Source organism: Pristiophorus japonicus, chromosome 9 (assembly GCF_044704955.1).
Source record: "Pristiophorus japonicus isolate sPriJap1 chromosome 9, sPriJap1.hap1, whole genome shotgun sequence".
NCBI lineage: Eukaryota > Metazoa > Chordata > Chondrichthyes > Pristiophoridae > Pristiophorus > Pristiophorus japonicus.
In genome coordinates, this window is record NC_091985.1 from 105,061,370 (window position 1) to 105,084,639 (window position 23,270).

The 23,270-nt window shown below is 44.7% G+C and overlaps 1 protein-coding gene across 3 annotated transcripts in view; it reads right to left on the reverse strand.

The window, feature by feature from the left end:
* Positions 1–23,270, reverse strand: part of rps6ka2 (ribosomal protein S6 kinase, polypeptide 2) — a 654,298-nt gene that overhangs the window by 136,728 nt on the left and 494,300 nt on the right. For all 3 annotated transcript variants that reach the window (XM_070889669.1, XM_070889667.1, XM_070889666.1), the window contains exons 10-12: positions 19,125–19,213; positions 18,123–18,187; positions 15,145–15,247 (exon numbers count right to left, since the gene is read on the reverse strand). In XM_070889669.1, the coding sequence (XP_070745770.1) occupies positions 15,145–15,247; positions 18,123–18,187; positions 19,125–19,213 (257 nt within the window). The remainder of the gene's footprint in view (positions 1–15,144; positions 15,248–18,122; positions 18,188–19,124; positions 19,214–23,270) is intronic.

Genomic DNA, 23,270 nt, shown 5'->3' on the forward strand with positions numbered 1-23,270 from the left:
AAATACCTGCCATTTCAGCAACCCCCCACATCCCATGAAAACATAAAAATTAAAAATTATAAATAAAATATTATGCCCTAATACCTCCCGATCTCTGACACTGTTTCTCCTTTTCATGGATTTGATGGTACTGGTGTTCTGAAGCTCCTGAAAAAAATAAATTAATAGAAACTCTGGGCACTCTGACTACCAGATACTGTACAAGCTGTTCTTTGTTACAAAATATCTGCAATGAATTCATTAATTTAATACGTCATTCTTTGGGACAAAGGAGGTTCTCCTCTAAATATTAACGTCCATGGCAACAGTCAGTCTTTTTCAACTCTTTGTCCTGCACTGTGTCTTATAGCAAAAAATCTGAAGGCAATACTAATATAATAAAACTCAATACTGTACACAGGATGCATCGCCCCCCCCTCACTAGCTGTGTCCAGTTTGATTTAAAGTATTTTATATTTAATGGTTTGTATTTGTTTAATAAATACATCATTGGGATGCTGGAAATCTGACATCATCATCATAGGCAGTCCCTCGGAATCGAGGAACACTTGCTTCCACTCTTAAAATGTGTCCTTAGGTGGCTGTACAGTCCAATACGGGAATTACAGTCTCTGTCACAGATGGGGCAGATAGTCGTTGAGGGAAAGGATGAGTGGGACTGGTTTGCCGCATGCTCCTTCCGCTGCCTGCGCTTGTTTTCTGCATGCACTCAGCGATGAGACTCGAGACGCTCAGCGCCTTCCTGGCACTTCCTCCACTTAGGGCGGTCTTTGGCCAGGGACTCCCAGGTGTCAGTGGGAATGTCGCACTTTATCAGGGAGGCTTTGAGGGTGTCCTTGTAACGCTTCTGCTGCCCACCTTTGGCTTGTTTGCCGTGAAGGAGTTCCGAGTAGAGCACTTGCTTTGGGAGTCTCGTGTCTGGCATGCAAACTATGTGCCCTGCCCAGTGGAGCTAATCAAGTGTGGTCAATGCTTCAATGCTGGGGATGTTGGCCTGGTCGAGGACGCTAATGTTGGTGCATCTGTCCTCCCAGGGGATTTGTAGGATCTTGCGGAGACATCATTGGTGGTATTTCTCCAGTGACTTGCGGTGTCTACTGTACATGGTCCATGTCTCTGAGCCGTACAGGAGGGTGGGTATTACTACAGCCCTGTAGACCATGAAGCTTGGTGGCAGTTTTGAGGGCCTGGTCTTCAAACATTCTTTTCCTCAGGCAGCCGAAGGCTGCACTGGAGGCGGTGTTGGATCTCGTCGTCAATGCCTGCTCTTGTTGATAGGAGGCTCCCAAGATATGGGAAGTGGTCCACATTGTCCAGGGCTGCGCCGTGGATCTTGATGACTGGGGGGGCAGTGCTGTGCGGCGAGGACAGGCTGGTGGAAGACCTTAGTCTTACTGATGTTTAGCATAAGGCCCATTCTTTCATACGCCTCAGTAAATACATCGGCTATGTCCTGGAGTTCAGTCTCTGTATGTGCACAGACGCAGACGTTGTCTGCATACTGTAGCTCGACAACAGAGGTTGGGGGATCTGAAATAATGCTGGAAACGCTCAGTAGGTCAGACAGCATCTTTGGACAGAAAAACAGAGTTAACGGCCTTGATTTTAACACCTCCCCCAACACCCCTCCCTCCCCTCCCCCCGATGGGTAGGAGAGAGTCAGGGGTGTGGTTTAAAATATCAGGATAGAGCAACCTGACTCCTTTCTCTACTCCATTCCCTCCCCTTTAAATTTTAAAGTGCAGAAACCAGGCCATGAACGAGGCTTCCACAAAAGGCAAGCGGGGGTCTAATTAACGTACCAAAGTCACGGCCTGATGACGTCATTTGCGCCACGATTTAAATTTAACAGTAACTGAGGGAAGGCCCAAGCTATAGGATTCCCGGCAGCTGATTCGAGGCCAGAGCTGCTGGCTCCCCAAGGTAAGTGGCTCTTTTAGGACTCTGTGTAGGCCAAGTGGAGCAGGAATACTCCACCACCTTTCAAATAGGCCTTCAGCCTCCCCCAGCCCCTGTCTCAAAGCTCATCCAGCCCTACTGATTGTTAGCCTTCTCCCAGCCCTGCTGATCACTGACCTCCCCTCCCCTACAGCCCTCTCGATCTCAAACCTCCCCCAACTCACCCAATCCTAAACCTCTCCGTCAGCCCTCCCGATCGCGAGCCTCCATCCAGCACTGATCAACCACCTCCCCTCCCCCAGCCCTCGCAATCACCAGCCTCCCCCCAGGCCTGCCCACTCATTTCTGGGTTCCTAAGCCAGTTTTGAAGACCCCTGCCTCCTCCCCGTTAATAGCAGGGGCAATGTTTCAGGTCGATGAACTTTCACCAGAACTGGATGCCCTTTCCTCTGAACTCCTCAGCACAGTTTCGATGAAAGGTCAGCAACCTGAAAGCTTAACTTTGTTTCTGTCTTCACAGACACTGCCTAACCTGCTGAGTATTTGCAGCACTGTTAGCTTTTAGTAAAAATATAATGGCGGTTAAATTGGCTAACTACCAAATACGGGCATGGAGATTGAGGTATGCGATTAATCCGCGCCCATTCATTGTGATGCAGGCAACACATTAACTTGGTGCTGCCTGCTGTTTTAAATGATTGCTGCATGCAGCCAATACTACCTGTGCTGTTCATTGGCTGCACGCATCAGGAGGGGGTCCGATATCACGAGTGGTTAGTGCTACTTAAAGGCAGCCTGCACCTCTTAAAGGTTGTGGCAATAAGTGGTGAAAGTCCTTTGAAAAGTGAATCTATGCTGTAATACTTTGAGGAGTGGATGAACATGAGCGAACGCGAGCACCAAGGATTTCAGACAATGCACTGGAGGTCTTGGTGCAAGTCGTGGAGAGAAAGAGAAAAAATCCTGTATCTGCAGGGGGGCATGAGAGCCTCCACGCAAATGCTCTGGAGATAGTGGGAAGAAGTACCGGCGGGGGTCAATGCCAGGAGTGTAGCTCCAAGAACATGGAGGCAGTGCAGGAAGAAGTTAAACGATCTGACACGAGTTGTCAAGATGAGTGAGTTCAATTTCCAAATGGTATATCCTACCAAATGCACCACCACCCTCATCCACTGGTTAATTCACTATATCGCCATCACCCAGCTACCAACATTCTCCATTAATCGTACTCAACCTTTCAATTCGTGTGCTTGACCTCACCCTCACACATTTAGCACTGCTGCAAGCCTTGCACCCACAACTCACACCACACCCACACTGGCAGCTATTCAACTATGACAGCCATATCACCCAAATATATTGAAGGACACTCACTGACACACTTCCCCCTTTCTGGCGGGAGAAGCTGGCACATAACAGGATGAAAGAATTGGAGGAGGACAAGCACGCCTGCTTCCTTTAACCCCCATGGAGATTAAAGTGATGGCCATCATGGGAAGGGGTATCGCTGAGGCCATAGCAATTGGCGGCGTTGGAGGGATCAATGATCACGAGGGTTAGCATAATGTTGTGTCCTTGGATGCTCTGATAATGACTCTACGAAGCAATGTGTTGTACTTCAACTGTCGTGACCTTTGTTATGTATGTGAACTTGTATTTACTCTGTACAGCCACCAGAGGGCTCATCCCCTGGAGTCCCAAGGGATCCCATAAACCCTTGGGAGCACAGGTATTTAAGGAGGCTTCACAGATTGGAGAGGTACACTGGAGACCTGCAATAAAAGACTAAGGTCACACTTTACTTTGTGCTCACAGTTTTCAGTCTGATTCTTTTTCCATACACAACAACTGGAGACGAGATACAGGTAGTGAACCCAAAGGTGCAGAGAACAGTAGACATTCTGGAGAAATTCTCGGAGGGAGATGATTGGGAAACTTTTGGCGAGCGATTCGACCAATACTTCGTGGCCAACGAGCTAGATGGGGAAGAGAACGCTGCCAAATGAAGGGCGATCCTCCTCACTGTCTGTGGGGCACCAACGTATGGCTTCATGAAGAATCTGCTCACTCCAGCAAAACCCACGGAGAAATCATACGATGATTTGTGCACACTGGTCCGAGAGCATTTGAACTCGAAGGAAAGCGTTCTGATGGCGAGGTAGCGGTTCTACACCTACAAAAGGTCTGAAGGCCAGGAAGTGGCGAGTTACGTCGCCGAGCTAAGACGTCTTGCAGGACATTGCGAATTTGAAGGATATTTGGAGCACATGCTCAGAGACTTTTTCGTACTTGGCATTGGCCACGAAACCATACTTCGCAAACTTTTGACTGTAGAGACCCCAACCTTGAGTAAGGCCATAGCAATAGCCCAGGCGTTCATTGCCACCAGTAACAATATGAAGCAAATCTCTCAGCACACAAGTGCTGCTACAAGTACTGTGAACAAAATGATGTTGCTTTCGAATCGTAACGTACAGGACAGGTCACACATGCCTGCAACTGCACATCCACAGATGTCTCAGAGTCCACCATCAAGGGTGATGAATGCAAGACCATTAACACCTTGTTGGCGCTGTGGGGGTGATCATCGTTTCTATTCATGCCAATTCAAAGAGTACGTTTGCAAGGGCTGTGGAACAATGGAACACCTCCAACGAGAGTGCAGGTGAGCTGCAATCCTGTTAAACCTACAAACCACCATGTTGCAGAGGAGGACAGATCCATGGAGGATCATGAGGTACATGGGGTGCACACGTTCACCACGAATTGGCCCCCGGTAATGCTGAATGTTGAATTAAATGGACTCCTGGTGTCAATAGAGCTGGACACGGGCACGAGCCAGTCCATCATGGGCAAAAAGACATTCGAAAGGTTGTGGTGCAACAAGGCCTCAAGGCCAGTCTTAACTCCAGTTCGCACGAAACTAAGAACTTACACAAAAGAACTGATTCCTGTAATCGGCAGTGCTACCTTAAAGGTCTCCTACGATGGAGCGATGCACAAGCTACCACTCTGGGTAGTACCGGGCGATGGTCCCACGCTGCTCGGCAGGAGCTGGCTGGGAAATATACGCTGGAACTGGGACAACATCCAAGCGCTATCGTCTGCTGATGACACTTCGTGTGCCCAGGTCTTAAACAAATTTCCTTCGCTGTTCGAACCGGGCATCGGGAAATTACAAGGAGCAAAGGTGCAGATCCACCTAATTCCGGGGGACGTGACCCATCTATCACAAGGCAAGAGCAATACCATACATGATGAGAGAAAGGGTAGAGATCGAGCTAGACCGGCTGCAAAGAGAGGGCATCATTTCCCCAATCGAGTTCAACAAGTGGGCCAGTCCTATCGTCCCAGTCCTCAAGGGAGATGGCACCATCAGAATCTGTGGTGATTACAAAGTAACTATCAATCGTTTCTCTCTGCAGGACCAATACCCACGACCAAAGTCCGACGACCACTTTGCAACGCTGGCGGGAGGAAGGACGTTCACGAAGCTGCATCTGACTTCAGCCTACATAACGCAGGAACTGGAGGAATCATCGAAGGCCCTCACCTGCATCAACACGCACAAAGGTCTTTTTATTTATAACAGATGCCCATTTGGAATCCGATCAGTGGCGGTGATATTCCAGAGAAACATGGAAAGTTTACTGAAGTCGGTTCCGCACACCGTGGTCTTCCAGGACGACACCTTGGTCACAGGTCGGAACACAGTCGAGCACCTGCAGAACCTGGAGGAGGTTCTTAGTCGACTCAACCGCGTGGGGCTCAAGTTAAAACGCTCGAAGCGCGTTTTCCTGGTGCCTGAAGTGGAGTTCCTGGGAAGGAGGATTGCGGCGGATGGCATCAGACCCACCAACACGAAGACGGAGGCAATCGAGAACACCACAGAACGTGACGGAGCTGCAGTCGTTTCTGGGACTCCTGAACTACTTTGGTAACTTCTTACCGGGTCTCAGCACCCTGCTAGAACCACTACATGTCTTACTATGAAAAGGGGCGAATGGGTTTGGGGCAAAAGCCAAGAAAATGCCTTTGTAAAAGCGAGAAAATTGTTATGCTCAAACAAATTGCTTGTGTTGTATGATCCATGTAAGCGTTTGGTACTAGCATGTGATGCATTGTCATATGGCATCGGGTGTGTATTGCAACAAGCTAATGATTCAGGGAAACTGCAACCGGTTGCTTATGCATCCAGGCATCTGTCTAAGGCTGAGAGAGCCAGAGCATGATTGAAAAAGAAGCATTAGTGTGTGTCTATGGGATAAAGAAAATGCATCAATACCTGTTTGGGCTAAAATTCGAACTGGAAACTGACCGTAAGCCACTTATATCCCTGTTTTCCTAGAGCAAATGGATAAATACCAACGCATCAGCCCGCATCCAGAGATGGGCGATCACGTTGTCCGCATACAACTACGCCATCCACCACAGGCCAGGCACACAAAACTGCACCGATGCTCTCAGTAGGCTGCCATTGCCCACCACTGGGGTGGATATGGCGCAGCCCGCAGATCTAGTCATGGTTATGGAAGCATTTGAGAGTGCGCAATCACCCGACACTGCGCCGCAGATCAAAACCTGGACAAGCCAGGATCCCTTATTATCTCTAATCAAAAGCTGTGTGCTTCACGGGAGCTGGTCCAGTGTCCCAGTGGAAATGCAGGAAGAGATAAAGCCATTCCAACGGCGCAAAGATGAAATGTCTATACAGGCAGACTGCCTTCTGTGGGGCAATCGAGTAGTGGTCCCCAAGAAGGGCAGAGACACCTTCATCAATGACCTCCACAGTACCCACCCAGGCATGGTAATGATGAAAGCGATAGCCAGATCCCATGTGTGGTGGCCCGGTATCGATGCGGACTTAGAGTCCTGCATTCACAGATGTAATACATGCTCGCAGATAAGCAATGTACCCAGGGAGGCACCGCTAAGTTTATGGTCTTGGCCCTCCAAACTGGTCTAGGGTACACGTTGATTAAGCAGGGCCATTCTTGGTTAAAATGTTCCTTGTGGTTGTAGACACGTACTCCAAGTGGATTGAATGTGTGACAATGTCGGCTAGCATGTCCGCTGCCACTACTGAAAGCCTGCGGACCATGTTTGCCACTCACAGCTTACCCGATGTCCTGGTGAACGACAACGGGCCATGTTTTACCAGGGCTGAGTTCAAAGAATTGATGACCCGTAACGGGATCAAACATGTCGCATCTGCCCCGTTTAAACCAGCGTCCAATGGTCAGGCAGTAAGAGCAGTGCAAACTATCAAGCAAGGCTTAAAGGCTCACTGCAGACTTGCCTATCCCGAGTCCTGCTTAGCGACCGCACGAGACCCCACTCACTCACTGGGATCCCACCTACGAAACTGCTCATGAAAAGAGCACTGAAGACAATGATCTACATGAACAGGTAGAGAGCAGGCGGCTTCAACAAAGTGCATACCATGATAGTGCAAATGTGTCACGCGAGATTGAAATCAATTATATTATATTTGTATTCAATTATGGACAAGGTCTCAAGTGACTTCCCGGCATTGTCGTGGCCAAAGAGCAGAGCAGGGTGTTTCGGGTCAAACTTTCAAGTGGACTCATTGACCGGAAACACTTGGACCAAATCAAACTCAGATTCACGGACTATCCTGAGCAACCCACCTTGGACCCTACCTTTTTTGATCCCCCAACATACACACCAGTGGCAACCGACACCACGGTTGACCACGAAGCAGAACCCATCATCCACAGTAGCCCAAGCAGGACCCAACACATCAGGCAGCCCAGCAAGGCCAGCTGCACAGCAGCCCAGTGAGGGCCCAACAAATGACTTTTCACACCGAGACGATCAACCAGGGCAAGAAGGGCCCCAGATCGACTCACGTTGTAAATAGTTACACTATTGACTTTGGGGGGGGGGGGGGGTGGTGTTGTTATATATGTGAACTTTATTTACTCTGTACAGCCACCAGTGGGCTCATCCCCTGAAGTCCCAAGGGATTCCATAATCCCTTGGAAGCATAGGTATTTAAGGAGGATTCACAGGTTGGAGTGGCACTCTGGAGACCTGCAGTAAAAGACTAAGGTCACTTTACTTTGAGCTCACAATATTCAGTCTGACTCTTTCTCCTTACATAACAACCTTAGTCATTTATTGATAACTCCAGAGTGAGGATTACACCTGGTGGCCTGCCTTTTATATTAGGCCAGGCACACATATACAGGTAACTTACAAGTCTCCCACTGCTATGCCCTCTGGTGGCACATCTTGTGATATTACAAACAGTAGCCATGTAGGATACATGACATCACTCTCCCCCAAGCCTTTAATGCAAATCGCCTCGGTATTGACTGTGCTCTGGGCTTAGCTCTATCTGGTCAACCCTTGGCAGGTCGTTTCAATCTTGGGTGAGTGGTTGGTGTTTCGTTGGCAGTAGAGTGCTGGTGGTTGCTGTTTGTGTGTGTCCCTGACCACTCCATTCTCCTGCCCCCCCCCCCCCACATATAGATTATGCCGGAAACTCATTGCATTCATATACATTCAAGTCCAGAAAAACAAGTTTGTGTTACATTTGTGGTTCAGTTGTGAGACAGGTACGTTAGACTGGTGAGGTACATTATCGATACGTGCTGGGGATTGGTAACAGATGCGTAAGGACAAGCTAGTTTCAGAACTGCTGGATGGTGTCCATGTAGTCTGGTGGCAGCGCAGTGCCCAGTGCTGGCAGTGGGAACCCAGTTGGCTCAGGTTGCCTGCTCTCGGGGCTGTTGCCGTTGCTCCTAACATCGGGCAGGTTCACAGATGCCTGTGACCTCCCTGTCCTTTCTTTGTGCCCTGGATCGCTGCTGCTCCCTGAGGAGCTGTCATCTAGCAGTGCACAGGGAATTGCTGACTCGCTGGCCTGGGCATTGTTTGGTTTGGGATCTGGCTGGACCCGGGCCCCTTTGGGAGGACCTTTGCGGGTGACCCTTCGTTCCCGGGTATAGCCTTGGTGGAGATGGGGTCTAGGGGCTGCGCCTTAGCACAGTATGCTCTTTCAGGCTCGTGGCGGCTGGTGCCATCGGATGCCTGAACGGCAGAGCCAATCAGGGTCAGGGTATCGATACCGGTGCTGTTGCCCTCTTGAGATCACTTGCTCTGCAGCTCGTGTATATTGGCTGCTTGTGGCCACACTCTATGGTGCATAACTCTAGTCCCAGGGATGTAGGTTACAGCGTTGGGTAGCTCGCTGGATCTGTGTGCTCCCAATGGGCATTTGCCCGCTGAATTGGCTGTATGCAGTTGAAATCCTACATCGCACAACGTTTCATTACTTATTGTGGATACCCTGTAGCTCCGATCGTGATTACGCGACTTTTTCTTGCTTATTGCATGTACACAACTCTGATCCTCAGTTACACATTTTACATCTAACTCACAGTTGCGATTACATTGCTTGAGTGTGTGGAACTGTCCCTTTAAGTATGGTGGGTTGCAGGCCTCCTTTAAGAGAGCCTTGCTATCTTTACCTCAATTCTCTTCTCCGTTTGGTGCCACGTGTTGCTCATCAGAGCTGCACCTCGTGGTCTGGCCACCGCCATCTTTTTCTTCAGCGCATCACCTCGTGGTTCGGGCGCCGTCCTTCCTCCATCCACGATGTCGACTGCGGGTTCTGCCTCTTCTCCCCGGGTTCTGCCTCCGAAGCTGGGAAGTCACCTCTGGATCTGATTTTCTTTCTCCGGAGTCCTGGAGCCTGGAAGATGCGTTCGGGTCGTCCCAACTGGATCATCTCCACACAGTCGTGCTGGGCGGTCTGTGCCTCGGGTGCTGTGCTGGTCTGCTCTCTGGTGCCCGATCCACCCTCAGGTGAGGGCTTGCTTTGCCTCTGAGCACAGAGGACGTCGATCGCTGGAGGGGTGAAATCTTCCCACTTCCAATGTATCTTCTCCATCTGCCTTCTTCTGAGTAGCGTTGGTCCATCACCTGCAACAATCCACAGAGGTAACTTGTGCACCGCGCCATCATGGAGTACCTTAACATCCGCACTACCAATGACTGGGATAAGTTCATCGGTGTAGGTGCGCAGCTTTGCCTGAACCGGGACCAACTTGGGTCGTTCAGCTTGATTGCCCCATAGCCTCTCAAAGGCTTCTTGATTCATTACTGACTGGCTCGCCCCCGTGTCCACTTCCACGAAGACTGGAACGCCATCTATCTCGACTTCCATCCTCAACGGGGAACACTCGGTGGTGCAGGTCAACATGCTATGTACCCTCATCGTGGGGCTGAGCTGCCTCTCTGCCTATTGTTTCATAATCCACGCTGGATTCATGGCCATCTGCAGACTCTTCATCGACACAGTGAGTCATATTTCTCTTACACATTCGCTGGAGGTGGCCCTTTATGCTGCAGCCTTTGCATACATAGTCTTTAAAGCGGCATTGGTGAGCCCATGATTCCCTCCACAACGCCAGCATGCTGTTACTCAATTAGCCCCCCTCGGCAGTCTCTGAGTTAAGGTACTCGGGGCCTGTTCTCTCTTCCCTGAGAGGGTTCGCGCTCTACAGTCCAGCCTCTACGTGCTCTAGAGTCCAGCCTCTAAAAGGCACCACTCTGTGCATAGTACTTGCCGGGTTTGAGTCCTGAGGGTGAGTCATCTGCCTAGAGCCATAGGTCGAGGTCATGAATGCCTGGCTCACAGAGATGGCCTTCTGCAGTGTGACTGTGGTGTCCACCGACAGTAGCTTATGAAGAAGGGCCTCATGGCCAATTCCAATGACAAAAATTCCCCACAGCGCTTCAATGAGATGGTCACCGAAATCACACGGTGCCGCCAGCCTCCTGAGGTCTGCAGCGTATTTCGCGATTTCCTGGCCTTAGGGCCGTCAGTGGGTGTAGAACCAGTGCCTGGTTGTGAGGATGCTTTCCTTGGGCTTGAGTTGCTCATGGATCAGTGTTATGAGCTCCTTGTACATCTTGGTCATTGTCTTCGCTGGTGCCAGCAAGTCCCTGACGAGGCCACAGACGGTGGGCCCACAATTGGTTAGCAGGATAGCTCTGCGCTTGCCAGCCAGTGTGGCCGGGTTGTCTCCTGCCAGGTCGTTTGCTGTGAAGAAATGGTCGAGCCTCTCCACAAAGGCGTCCCAATCATTACCATCGGCGAACTGCTGCAACGTACCAAGGGTAGCCATTTTTGCGTGGAAGTCCGTAATCTCCCCGCCAATTGTTGTGTCCTTGGATGCTCTGATAATGACTCCACGAGGCAATGTGTTGTACTTGAACTGCAGTGACCTTAGTCCTTTATTGATAACTCCAGAGTGAGGATCACACCTGGTGGCCTGCCTTTTATATTAAGTCAGGCACACCTGTACAGGTAACCTACAAGTCTCCCACTGCAGTGCCATGTGGTGGCACACCTTGTGATAGTACAAACAATAGCTATGTAGGATACATGACACATAGCTAATCCTTTTTCTCTCTTTCCACTTCTCCCTCATCCCACAATCTTTTGTTATTCATTTACAGGATGTGGGCATCGCTGGCAAGGCCAGCATTTATTGCAATCCCTAATTGCCCTTGAGAACTCTGCTGCCCACAGCTTAACTCGCACCAAGTCCCGTTCACCCATCAGCCCATCAGCTCTGTGTTTGCTGACCTGCACTGGCTCTCAGTCCCACAACACCTCGTCCTTGTTTTCAAATCCCTGAATGCCCTTGTCCCTCCCGATCGCTACAACATCCTCCAGCCCTCCAAGCCTTTGAGATCTCTGCGCTCCTATTTAAATTGATGTTCCGTCCCCTGGGAGTGGGTTGGTCATCCATCCCCCCATCCCTGCCCCCGACCCGCCTGTGTTCAAACCGTTAGTGTGCAGGTTGGAGGCAGGATTCCATTTTTAACACATTAACTGCACCCACACTCCAAAACCACACGTTTTTGTAGGCGAAAATTCCGGCCAAAATCTTCAATGTAACAATGTACAAAATGATCACAGATTTAAGCAGTAATAATACTAGATTGCTGACCTGGGCGTGTTGATTAAAATTCCCGGAAGCACCATGTTAACATGTTACATCGGTCAATCTGTAGTACATTGCTACAGTTTACCTCTCAGTCAGCTGTCCATTGGGAGGTTACAACCACAAGCCAAGCATATCCGCAAAGGAAGACGAGGAAAGATCAGATGATAATCATCCATGCACACTCTCAACAGTCAGTGCAGGACAATAGCAGTGGAGACTCGTGAGCAGACCATCGCCGGCCCTCTCAGCCACGGGTGGCACACAAACCAGAGTGAGCAGGGATTGGGCAAAAAATGTGGGAGAGAAAGTGAATGAGTAATTTGAAGATATCTGCTATCAGGAAAAAACATATATTCCACAAGGTTTTCATTAAATTTTATGGCCAATAATACTTTAAGTACTGTACTAGATTTAATGCATATGTTGAAAATGTGCTAAACCTAAATATACCTGATCTACTTTCTAAAAAAGATTTGCATTTAAATGGCGCCTATCATTACCTCAGGACATTCCAAAGCACTTTACAGCCGATGAAGTACTTTTCGAAGTGTAATCACTGTTGTAATGTAGGAAACCCAATTGCATACAGCAAGTTCCCACAAACAGCAATGTGATAAGGAACAGATAATCTGTTGATTGAGGGATAGATATTGACCAGGACACGAGGGATAACTCCCCGCTCTTCTTTGAAATAATGTCACGGGCTCTTTTGCGTCCACCTGAGAGAGCAGACGGGGCCTCAGTTTAACGTCTCATCCGAAAGACGGCACCTCCGACAGTGCAGCACTCCCTCAGTACTGTATGGAGTATCAGCCTAGATTTGTGCGCTCAAGTCTCTGGAGTGGGACTTGAACCCATGACCTTTTGAGTGCTACCAACTGAGCCACGGTTGACACTCTGTAAGGATGTAAATGATCTTCTCATGCACTGAGTATTAATGAGATCTTTAAAGAGGTCTGTAAAATACATGCCAGAGCTTCTGAAAATTCTTCAGGGTAGATATTCTGATTTGATGTGAAGTAGTCATAACTGATTGGAAATATGGACGGAGATGTGTTATGCCAAATTCCCATCCAACTCCCTAACCCTATCAAATGAGTATCCAGCACTACTAGGGCATGCTGTTAGAACCTTTTATAGCTGCATTTTTGGGGCTATTTCTGAACCATTTTCCTTATTTTTCCTTAGTTGGTCAGCAGGTTTTGTGTTAAGTTTTCTGACATTGCCAGTTTTATTTGTTGGCCCGAAAATTGCGGTCGGAGGATTTCCACAGGCCTCTAACCAACATTTCTTTTTAACAAAAATACCTGGAGGTCCCGGAGGAACGCAGAATTGCACTCCTAGGCCTAGTTGCGCAGTCCAGCGTACAGGCCTATGTCTTTCAGGAGTGTATGTGTATCCTGGGATCACATGGGCTTGGACCACCAATCACAATATAGTATTCTCATTCATAGTAATGGGAGCTCTGAGCTCCTATTACTATCAATGAGAATATCCCTAAAATCAAGTAAAGTACTAACATAAATTAAAAAAACACTTCACTTTTTGTAAATCAAAAGAAACTGCATTAAATTAAATGTTTTAGTGAAAAATTTATTTTTTGAATAAAAAAATGTTTTAATAGTGTTAAAAATAAATTACCTCATAGACAGTGGTTTAACATTTAATTTTTCTATGTTTTAAAACACTTACCCTGTAAAAGTAGATTTTGAAGGACATTCGCTGGGCAAGAGTTGAGCAAATAGCCCAAATCTCCGGCAGCAAATGTCCTTCTCCCGGGGATGCGTGCATTTTGACATTTTGACAGATCGCAAAAAACGGTTCTCAGCGCATGCACATCAGAACCAGCGTTTGCGAGGGCTCTTTGGGTGAGTGCACACATCATACGCACCTGGAGAGGCCGCAATTTTCGGGCCATTATGCCCATGATATTGGGACAATGGGTTTCCAATGGGAATCCCCTTTTACTTAGCTTTTTTGGAGGACAAAATGGAGGAGCTATGGAAAAATGCCAGGCAGATCAGGCTGCGCAAGAGGTAGACCTTACTCACCTGCTTCTACAGACAGCGACACAGCTGCCTGGCATTGGCCATGCAATACTCACTATACAGGCTCCAGCAGAGCTGCGGCATCTGCAGCTAACATACACTGAAGGGCTGGCACTGCTAGTGGCTTCTCTTAAGTACTGCTTCCTTCATGTATGCTCCAATAGGCAGGGTACCCTGGAGTGCAAAACAGGGCCACCATCCTCCTTGCTACCACCTCATTCTGCACCTGCTCTACTTTTCCAGCCTGTAAACAGGAGTTAAAGTGTTGCATCAGTCTTTCAGTTGGACATAGAGTGAGTTTCCTGTCTTTACATTTATTGGGCCAACAACTATGTTTTGACAGGCATTTTTGTTAGCCGCAAAGGCTGAAATATACATTACCTTTAAGTGACGACATCTCTTTAACTGTACCCATGTCCCATTGTAGGCAGGTCTTCCATCTCCATGGCAAGCTCCTGATGCCAGCCCTAATTTGGACCAAGAGCACATCCATACTATGTAGATGAAGTTCACTCCGTTAAATTAGGCAGAGTCAGGAAGGTGCTAATTACATATGGCCAAAAGATCTCCCACACATCCTCCTTTAGCTGTGGAGGAGTATGACGCCAGCACTGGCTCGATCTTTAGGTACACTTCACTGACAGCTCAGCTTAATTCCATGGAATTAAGGCCCAAGGCCCAATATTGGGGGCGCCTTAGGTCTCACCATTCATAGGGATCATACTATAAACGGGCACGCCCAAATTTCTCGGCTTTTATTTTATCAATAAAGCAAATTAACTGTCCGCCTCAGGGCCATAAACTGCAACAAAAATGTCAACAGTTTGCGATCCTAGCAAGATCGTTAATTTTACAAAATGTTGAGTTCATGTCATTCTTCACAGGTTTACTGTAATGCTGTGGAACAGCGCTGGAAGTTAGGGGTTTAGATCTCAGGACATCATTGTAACCTAGCCCTCTGGGAGGGAAACAGCTTGGTTCGAACTAGGTGGTTATTTTACACTCTGCCCGATTTGCTCCCCATTGACTTCAATGGACGACACAATCCTGCCCAGTAGGTTAGGTTGCATTTACCCCTACTATATAAAACAGCTGTTTGTTCACTATCACCCCTTTTATACTACCGCACAAGATCAAAATTACCCCTGAATGGTTAGTGAGCAGCGTTAAACTGAGTAATTCAGAGAAAGACAAAAACGACTACTGACCAGTTGGTGTCCTGGATGTGAATTCAGGATCAAAGTGGAATGTGTCCTCTGGTCTTCCTACAGCTGGTTTAAATGGCGGTTTAATTTCTTTCCTGTATAATTTCTGTTGGGAAATAATACATTTCAGTCAATCAGAACTAAATGGAATAAGTTTTAATTTCCTCCGTTCTTAGTGCATTGGTTAATGCTTTCACATTAAATTTCTGTCTGTGCCATTTTAGCACAGCCATTGACCCATTAAAATGTGCATTAACCAGCGCAGTAAAATAGTACAGAGAAAACTAAACCTTTATATTTTTCATAGCAAGTGATGATACATTATAATCCTCATTTTCTGTTATATTATATTTACTGTTAATTCATTATAAAAAGGTAAGTGGTGCTGTATTACTATATACCCAGATACTATAAGATCCAATATCGACAATATCTTTATTGTGACTTTATCCATTTCACTACACTCAGCATATCTACTCCATAAAACTTGAAAATGAACCTTGCTGTCTGTAAATAAACTATAGACTAAATAAAACATAAAGGTACGGCAGTTAGTGTGGATCTTGAGGCGCTTGTATATTGCCTCTTCCTGTCTAGAGAGAGTGACCTCCATGCACCACGCTCCTCTGATTTCGCAGTCAGTCATTGGCTCAATTGTGTAATGTGGAGATCCAACTGCTGCTTTAGCTTTTATAACAGTTCTTTAATTAGCTTAGACATCTCGAGGGCTGCTTATGTTTATAATATTCAAAATCAAAACCGTGACATTTACCTGTTTAGAATTATTCAAAAGAAAGACCTTAACAATGCTCTTGTTCTACTTGTTCTCCCATCATTATGTACCATTACTGGAGATGTGCCTGCTCATTGGAAATGATCTAGGATTGCACACATTTTTTCTTTAAATTTTGCTCTGGCAAGTGCTTGGAGTTGATGAATTTTATGCTTTCTTCTCATTTTAATTTTATTTCAAAATCTTTGTTCTGCCAACTGGGGATCAGATGGTTATATTTACTTTACTGAAAGTGTCCCCTTCAACCCAATAGAACTTGACCAACTATATTCCCAAACATTGGAACATTTATACTATAGTATGCACCTGACTGGGAGAATCACACCACTCCCATTCGCTACATTATGGTAAGATAAAATCATCTGTAGTTATTCCTTGATCCAAGAAATTAAATTCAGTAAAATTCATCAACATTGAGCTGTGTTGCAGGACATACTAATGGAAATCTGCATTGACAATTTCTGTAAGCCAGTTCCTCCTCTACTCACCTTTTGAACTCTGCAGGCTCTCTCTCATGCTTTTGTAATACAGTACTTTCAATTGTGCAAATAAAGTAAATCCTGAATAAATTTGCAGGTTTCTTGTTGCTGCTTCACAAATACTCAACAAGGTAAAACACTTACATGCTGGGTCAAGCCTTTAGCATACATTACACATATTTGCTCCCAGCAACAATTTCAGGAGGATGGGCAAATGCTAGCATTGGCTTTGTTAATGCTACCTAAAAACAAATGACTGACCTTAATGCACAATTAATGTGTGAGCTATTCGACATCAATGGATTGCTGTGAAATGTAATCACTTTTGCTATGTAAGCAAAAGTGACAGCCATTTTGCACACAGCAGTGGCCCATCAACATGAATGATTCGTTAATCTATTTTTGTTGATGAAGATTGAGGGGAGATTGTTGGTAAGGAGCTTGGGAGAACCCCCTGCTCTTTTTCAAATAGTGCCATGAGCTCTTGAACTTCACCTGAACAGGCAGATGGGGCCTTGGTTTAACGTGTCCTCCAAAGTGTCAGACTAAATGATGTGCTCAAGTCATAAGATTGAGCTTGAACCCACTACCTTCCTGACTCAGATACAAGAGTACCATCAACTGAGCTAAGCTAACACTATTATGCAGTCTTTAAAGTGCAGAAATATAAATGCGGTCAAAGCATTGCAATTGTCTACTCCAGTTACAAAAGACTTCCTCTTAAATAATTAAAGCCAAGCTTTAAGAAAGCTATATGGAGAATACTATATAACTGTCTCCATACTGCACACAACTGCCTCTAGTTCACTCAAGCATTTGTCATTCAAGAGTGATCCAGCTAGACTTTTTCTGAGAAATCAAACCACATTCCTTACCTTTATTTTTCATTCCTCTGCCTTCCTACTCTCCTGCTTCTGTTTCAGTCTTGACTCCCTCTTTGATAAGCCTACAGCTTTCTTCTGTGTCTCAATCAAGATTCATTTAAAATGTAACCCTGGCCGGCTGAATTTTCCGGGCCTCGGGAAACCCGACGACTAAAGTTAGTATTTCCAGCATTTTCTGTTTTTATTTCAGATTTCCAGCATCCACAGCATTTTGCTTTTGCATGTATATGTAAACATTTACTGAGAGTACTAATAGTGAGTATTATAACTCACACAGTAGCAATACTGAGTTTATAAAAAAAACTGAAAGTACTGATAGTGAGCATTTAGAAAGTCACCGAGTACTGATACTGAGTATATAAAAACTATACTCGGCATGTGTGAATGAGAAATAAATTTAACTAGAAAACTACTTGCTTGCCAAAATTTAGCAATTTAGCACAAGCTAAGTGTTACTTTTTCACAATTATTTTTAGCTCTGCTTTTTGAAACAGACCTCATCAACACAGCCTTAACTGCAGACAAATGTAAAGTGGCTGCTTTAGCCATGTCATTTCCAATGTAGTCATCTTGCTGCCTCCCCAGTTGTTGAAATCGTCCTGTAGTACAGGTCTAAACAGGCGACTTAAACAACAGGAGAGAGAAAGTTCAATCACATTACAGTGCATCTCCACAACATAAACAAGGGAAGCATTTTTTTTTTTAAACGTCATTGATTGCAAAGAAGTTGATTAGCAGTACAGAATTGTGTTCATTAACAGTGAATCTCATTAACTGTAGAAAAATTTAAACTGCTGAACTTCAGAATTGCAGTGATGCACTTACATTCCAGTCTATAGTTCCAAAGAAACAGTGTCGTTTTATCTCCTCAACTCCATCAGGACCAGCACCTTAAAACCAAAATACAAATACAAACTAAGGAATCAATGCTTCTGAAAAATCATTGCTTCATAAAGGCACGTCTATAATGCTTACAGCACACCAAATGGAATTTACTTAATCGGTTCTTCTGATCTTGTAATGTGACAAAGCTGAAGGCTTTCATCATATACTCAAACATTTTTCTTCCCACTATGTGATGTCAAAACTAGCATGCTCTTTTGAAGTGTAATGGTGAATGGTAAAGCTGCAACATACGCCAGAATTCCAAAATATTATAAATTCAAATGATATATACTGCATATAAAAAAGTAGTTGTGTTAAAGTGAGTTAAAGGCAACAACATAAACTTGAAGTCTGACGCACTCCAAACCAATTATTCCCGACTGATCACTCTGATCTAATGTGTCTTTAAGGGACAAATCAACAGCTCTGTTCAATTTGCCAGTTTTTAAAATTAATTTTGATTACAATATCGCTTTATTTTTGTCAAAATAACACTATTTCACTGCATGCTAGTCACTTTTCTTTCTTTGCACAACAATGTGTGAAGAAAAAGTTGAAACATTTACTGTAAAATAACTCAATTTTGGAGAAAACTTGTATGAACAGTGAAACCAGTCAACTGGATTTCAAAACATATGTTCCTTTACAATGGAGAAAATAAACAGCAAACAAACCAGAGGCTAAATGTTTCCTTATCCTCAATGTCAGCAGAATCAAAAACCTTTGCTAAGGGGAGAACTGAGAATCACAAGTAACTCAAAATATACCATTTTATTCCTTTCATTGACCCCTAAACTAGCAGCTTATCTGTTTTATTACCCATGAACAAATGAATTGAGTTACCCAAGAAAGCGCATAGATTAACAATAAAGTTGGCTTAATTTAGTAATCACATTTATAATTGGTCGTGCAATTTTCCAAGGAGATGTAAAACATATCTACCTAATCTGTTGCCAGGATTCCGCTTGAAAAGTGCTCGCAAAAGGCTTTGGGCTTCTGGGCTTAAGAATTGTGGCATTCCCAGTTTGGCTCTAGAAGATATACACACAACAAATACTTTTCAGTGAATAAAACAAACAAAAGTTATTTAACAGCATTTTGGGAGAAATCTATTCCTTTCCCTCTCAGATTATTTTATTCCCTAATTTACATCTCCTCTCCTGAAAACAGTGTCTTCACAAAGGTATGGCCCACACATACACCAGATGCCCACTGGTACCTCTGCTAAGTGGGCATCTGGTGCTTGAGGACCAAGAGAGTGAATGTCAGCAGACTGGTCAACCATAGTGGGCATCCTTAGCTGACCCTTGCACATGCACTTTCATGCAAGGATCACTGGATAGCAACCAGGAATTCTGGCGGATACTTTTGCTCTCCCTAGTCCAAGAATGTTAAGTTGAATTGTCATATCCCCACTGCACACTGGCAAAAATCAACTACCTCAAGACAAAACAAGGATCAAACCTAGGATCTCCCTGGTTTGCGTGGCTCAATACTATAGTATGGGTGGAGCTATGAAATAGCAAAGGATATAAAACACTGGTGGGAGTTGTTTATAGCCCTCTCTAACAATAGTTAGTGTTGGACAGAGTATAAATCAGCAAATTAGTAACAAGTGTAATGCAATAATCATGGGGGACTTCAATCTTTATATAGATTGGGCAAACCAAATTGGCAAAAGTGGTTTGGAGGACGAGTTCATGGAATGCATTGGCAACAGATTTCTAGAACAATATGTCGAGGAACCAACAAGGAAATAGGCTTTTTTAGATCTAGTATTGTGTAATGAGGCAGGGTTAATTAGTAATCCTATAGTAAAGGATCATCTAGGGAAGAGTGATCATATTATGATCGAATTTCATATTATGCTTGAGAATTATATGCTTATGTTAAAACTAATGCCTTAAATTTAAACAAAGCCAATTACTTAGGCATGAGAGGTGAGTGGGCTGAAGTAGATTGGACAAATAGATTAAAAGATATGAAGGTAAATACGCAGAGGCGAACATTTAAAGAAATAATTTATAATTCTCAACGAACATACATTCACTTGAGGAATAAAACCTCCACTGGAAAATGGAGGTTTTATTCCTCAAGTCCTGCCATGGCTAACTAAATAAGTTAAGGATAGTAATAGATTAAATGAGGCTTACAATGTTGCCAAAAAGCATAGTAAGCTTGAGGGTTGGGAGGGTTTTAGAAATCAGCAGAGGAAGACCAAGAAATTGATCAAGAGGGGATCAATAGAATATGAGAATAAACTAACAAAAAATATAAAAACAGATTGTAAGAGCTTCTATAAGTATATAAAAAGGAAGAGATTAGCAAAAGTAAACATGGGTCCCTTCGAGGCAGAGACAGGAGAAATTATAATGGGGAATAAGGAAATGGCAGAGACATTAAACAAATATTTTGTATCAATGTTCACAATAGAAGACACAAAAATCATAGTCGGGAACCAAGGGTCCAATGAGAGTGAGAAACTTAAAATAATTTATATTAATAAAGAAAAAGTACTCCAGAAATTAATGGGACTAAAAGCCGAAAATTCCCCTGGACTTGATGGCCTACATCCTAGAGTATTAAAAGTAGCTGCAGAGATGGTGGATGCATCAGCTTTGATCTTCCAGAATTCCCTAGATTCGAACAGTCCCCGTAGATTAGAAGGTAGCAAATGTAACTCCGCTATTCCAGAAAGGAGGGAGAGAGTAAACAGGCAATTATATGCCAGTTAGCCTGACATCAGTCGTAGGGAAAATGCTAGAATCTATTGTTAGGAGCGTGGTAACTTAGAAAATCATAATATGATTAGAAAGAGTCAACACAGTTTTATGAAAGGGAAATCATGTTTGATAAATCTATTTGAGTTTTTTGAGGGTGCAATTAGCAGGGTAGGTACGGGGGAACCAATGGATGTAGTATATTTGGATTTTCAAAAGGCATTTGATAAAGTGCCACAAAAGAGGTTGTTACACAAGATTAGGGCTCATGGGATTGAACTTGGATTGTAGATTGGTTAATGGACAGAGAACAGAGAAAAGGATTAAATGGGTCATTTTTCGCTGTAACTAGCGGGGTGCCGCAAGGATCAGTGTTTGGGCCTCAGCTACTTACAATGTATTTCAATGAGTTTGATGAGGGGACTGATTGTAATGTATTGAAATTTGCTGATGATACAAAGCTAGGTGGGAAAGTAAGCTGTGAGGGATCTCTGCAAAGGGATCTAACCAGTTAAGTGAGTGGATAAGGTGGAAGATGACGTATAATGTGGGGAAATGTGAATTATCCACTTTGGTAGGAAGAATAGAAAAGCAGAATGTTTTTTAAAAGTTGAAAGGCTGGAAAATGTTGGTATTCAGTGAGATTTTGAGGTCCTTGTACACGAATCACAGAAAGTTAACATGCACGTACAGCAAGCAATTAGGAAGGAAAAATGGTATGTTGGCCTTTATTGCAAGGGGGTTGGAGTACAAGGGTAAGGAAGCCTTGCTGCAATTATACAGGGCTTTGGTGAGTCCACCCCTGGAGTACTGTGTACAGTTTTGGTCTGCGTACCTAAGGAAGGATATATTTGCCTTAGAGGGAGTGCAATGAAGGTTCACTAGATTGATACCTGGGATTGGAGTGTGTTCTACGAGGAGAGATTGAGTAAAACAAGCCTATATTCTCTGGACTTTAGAAGAATGAGTGGTGATCTCATTGAAACGTAAAAGTTTTTAAAAGGCTTGACAGGGTAGATGCTGAGAGATTATGTCTCCTGGCTGGAGAGTCTAGAAGTAGGGATCAGTCTCAGGATAAGGGGTCGGCCATTGAGGAGTGAGATGAGGAGAAATTTCTTCACTCAGAGTGTTATGAATCTTTGGAATTCTCTACCCCAGAGGGCTGTGGATGCTCAGTCATTGAGTATATTCAAGAATGAGATTGATAGATTTTTGGATATTAAGGGAATCAAGGGATATGGGAATAGTGCAGGAAGGTGGAGTTGAGGTAGAAGATCAGCCATGATTTTATTAAATGGTGGAGCAGGCTCGAGGGGCCGTATGGCCTACTTCTGCTCTTAATTCTTATGTTCTTATGTTATATTCTTATGGTGCATTTACCCATTGAGCTACTTAATATTATTAACGGTCATTCACATTATATATCACTAAACACCAGTCTATTTTCTGCCTCAGATTAAACGTGTTTGCACTAAAGCAGTCTCAGAATTTTGGCTTTAGTATAAACAGAATCCTAGGGAATGTGATAGATTATTAATTGAAAATTAATCTGTGTTTATTAACAGTGTGTGACAACCCGTTTTTTCTGTGTGGGAGGGTAGAGGAGTTAGAGGTTCTATGTACAATTTTTGTAACAGTGTCAGTACCTGCTGGTGGCCAGGCTGCGGAAAGTTGTGGTCTCAGGCCTCGGGGCAAAGGGCAGCATAATGGCCCATGGATCCCAGGGACGCAGGCGGTGTGGAAGCATACCTGGGATCACATGGACCCGGTCCTCCAATAATAAGCAGAATTCCATTTTAACCATTTAATAAATGCAATGGAATCTTCAAATCTAATAATTATATAATGTATAGAATTGGAATGTTATTTATAATTACCTTCAGTCCACCAACCTCACCAAAAATATAATTTTTTGATAATAATTTTATATATCAGTAAAACTGTACTTTGGGCCAATATTTACATAAACTCATTTACTGCAGTATATATGCATAATATGCATAATTTAGGATATGAAAATCTTTAATTAAAGCTTTAGATATCCCCTTACGCTTATGGAAACAGGCCCTGTGCCTGCTTGCATCAACCGTAAGAATTCCGTGTGCAATCGCTGGCCAGTCGTGCAGCGATTGCTTTTTCATGGCCCCTGCAGATGGCCTGTCAACATGTGCATTGACAGGCCGCAAGTTCTGGATTTCGCACATGCGCAAGCGGATTCCGAAATCCCGAACTTGCAGTGGATTTCAATGGGAATACGATGGCGTAGTCTGAGGATATGCCATCAGACACACCGCAATTTCAGGGCCAATGGCTTCTCTTCATAATACAGATGAAGAATTCCCCTTTAAGTTAATCAATTACAGAACTG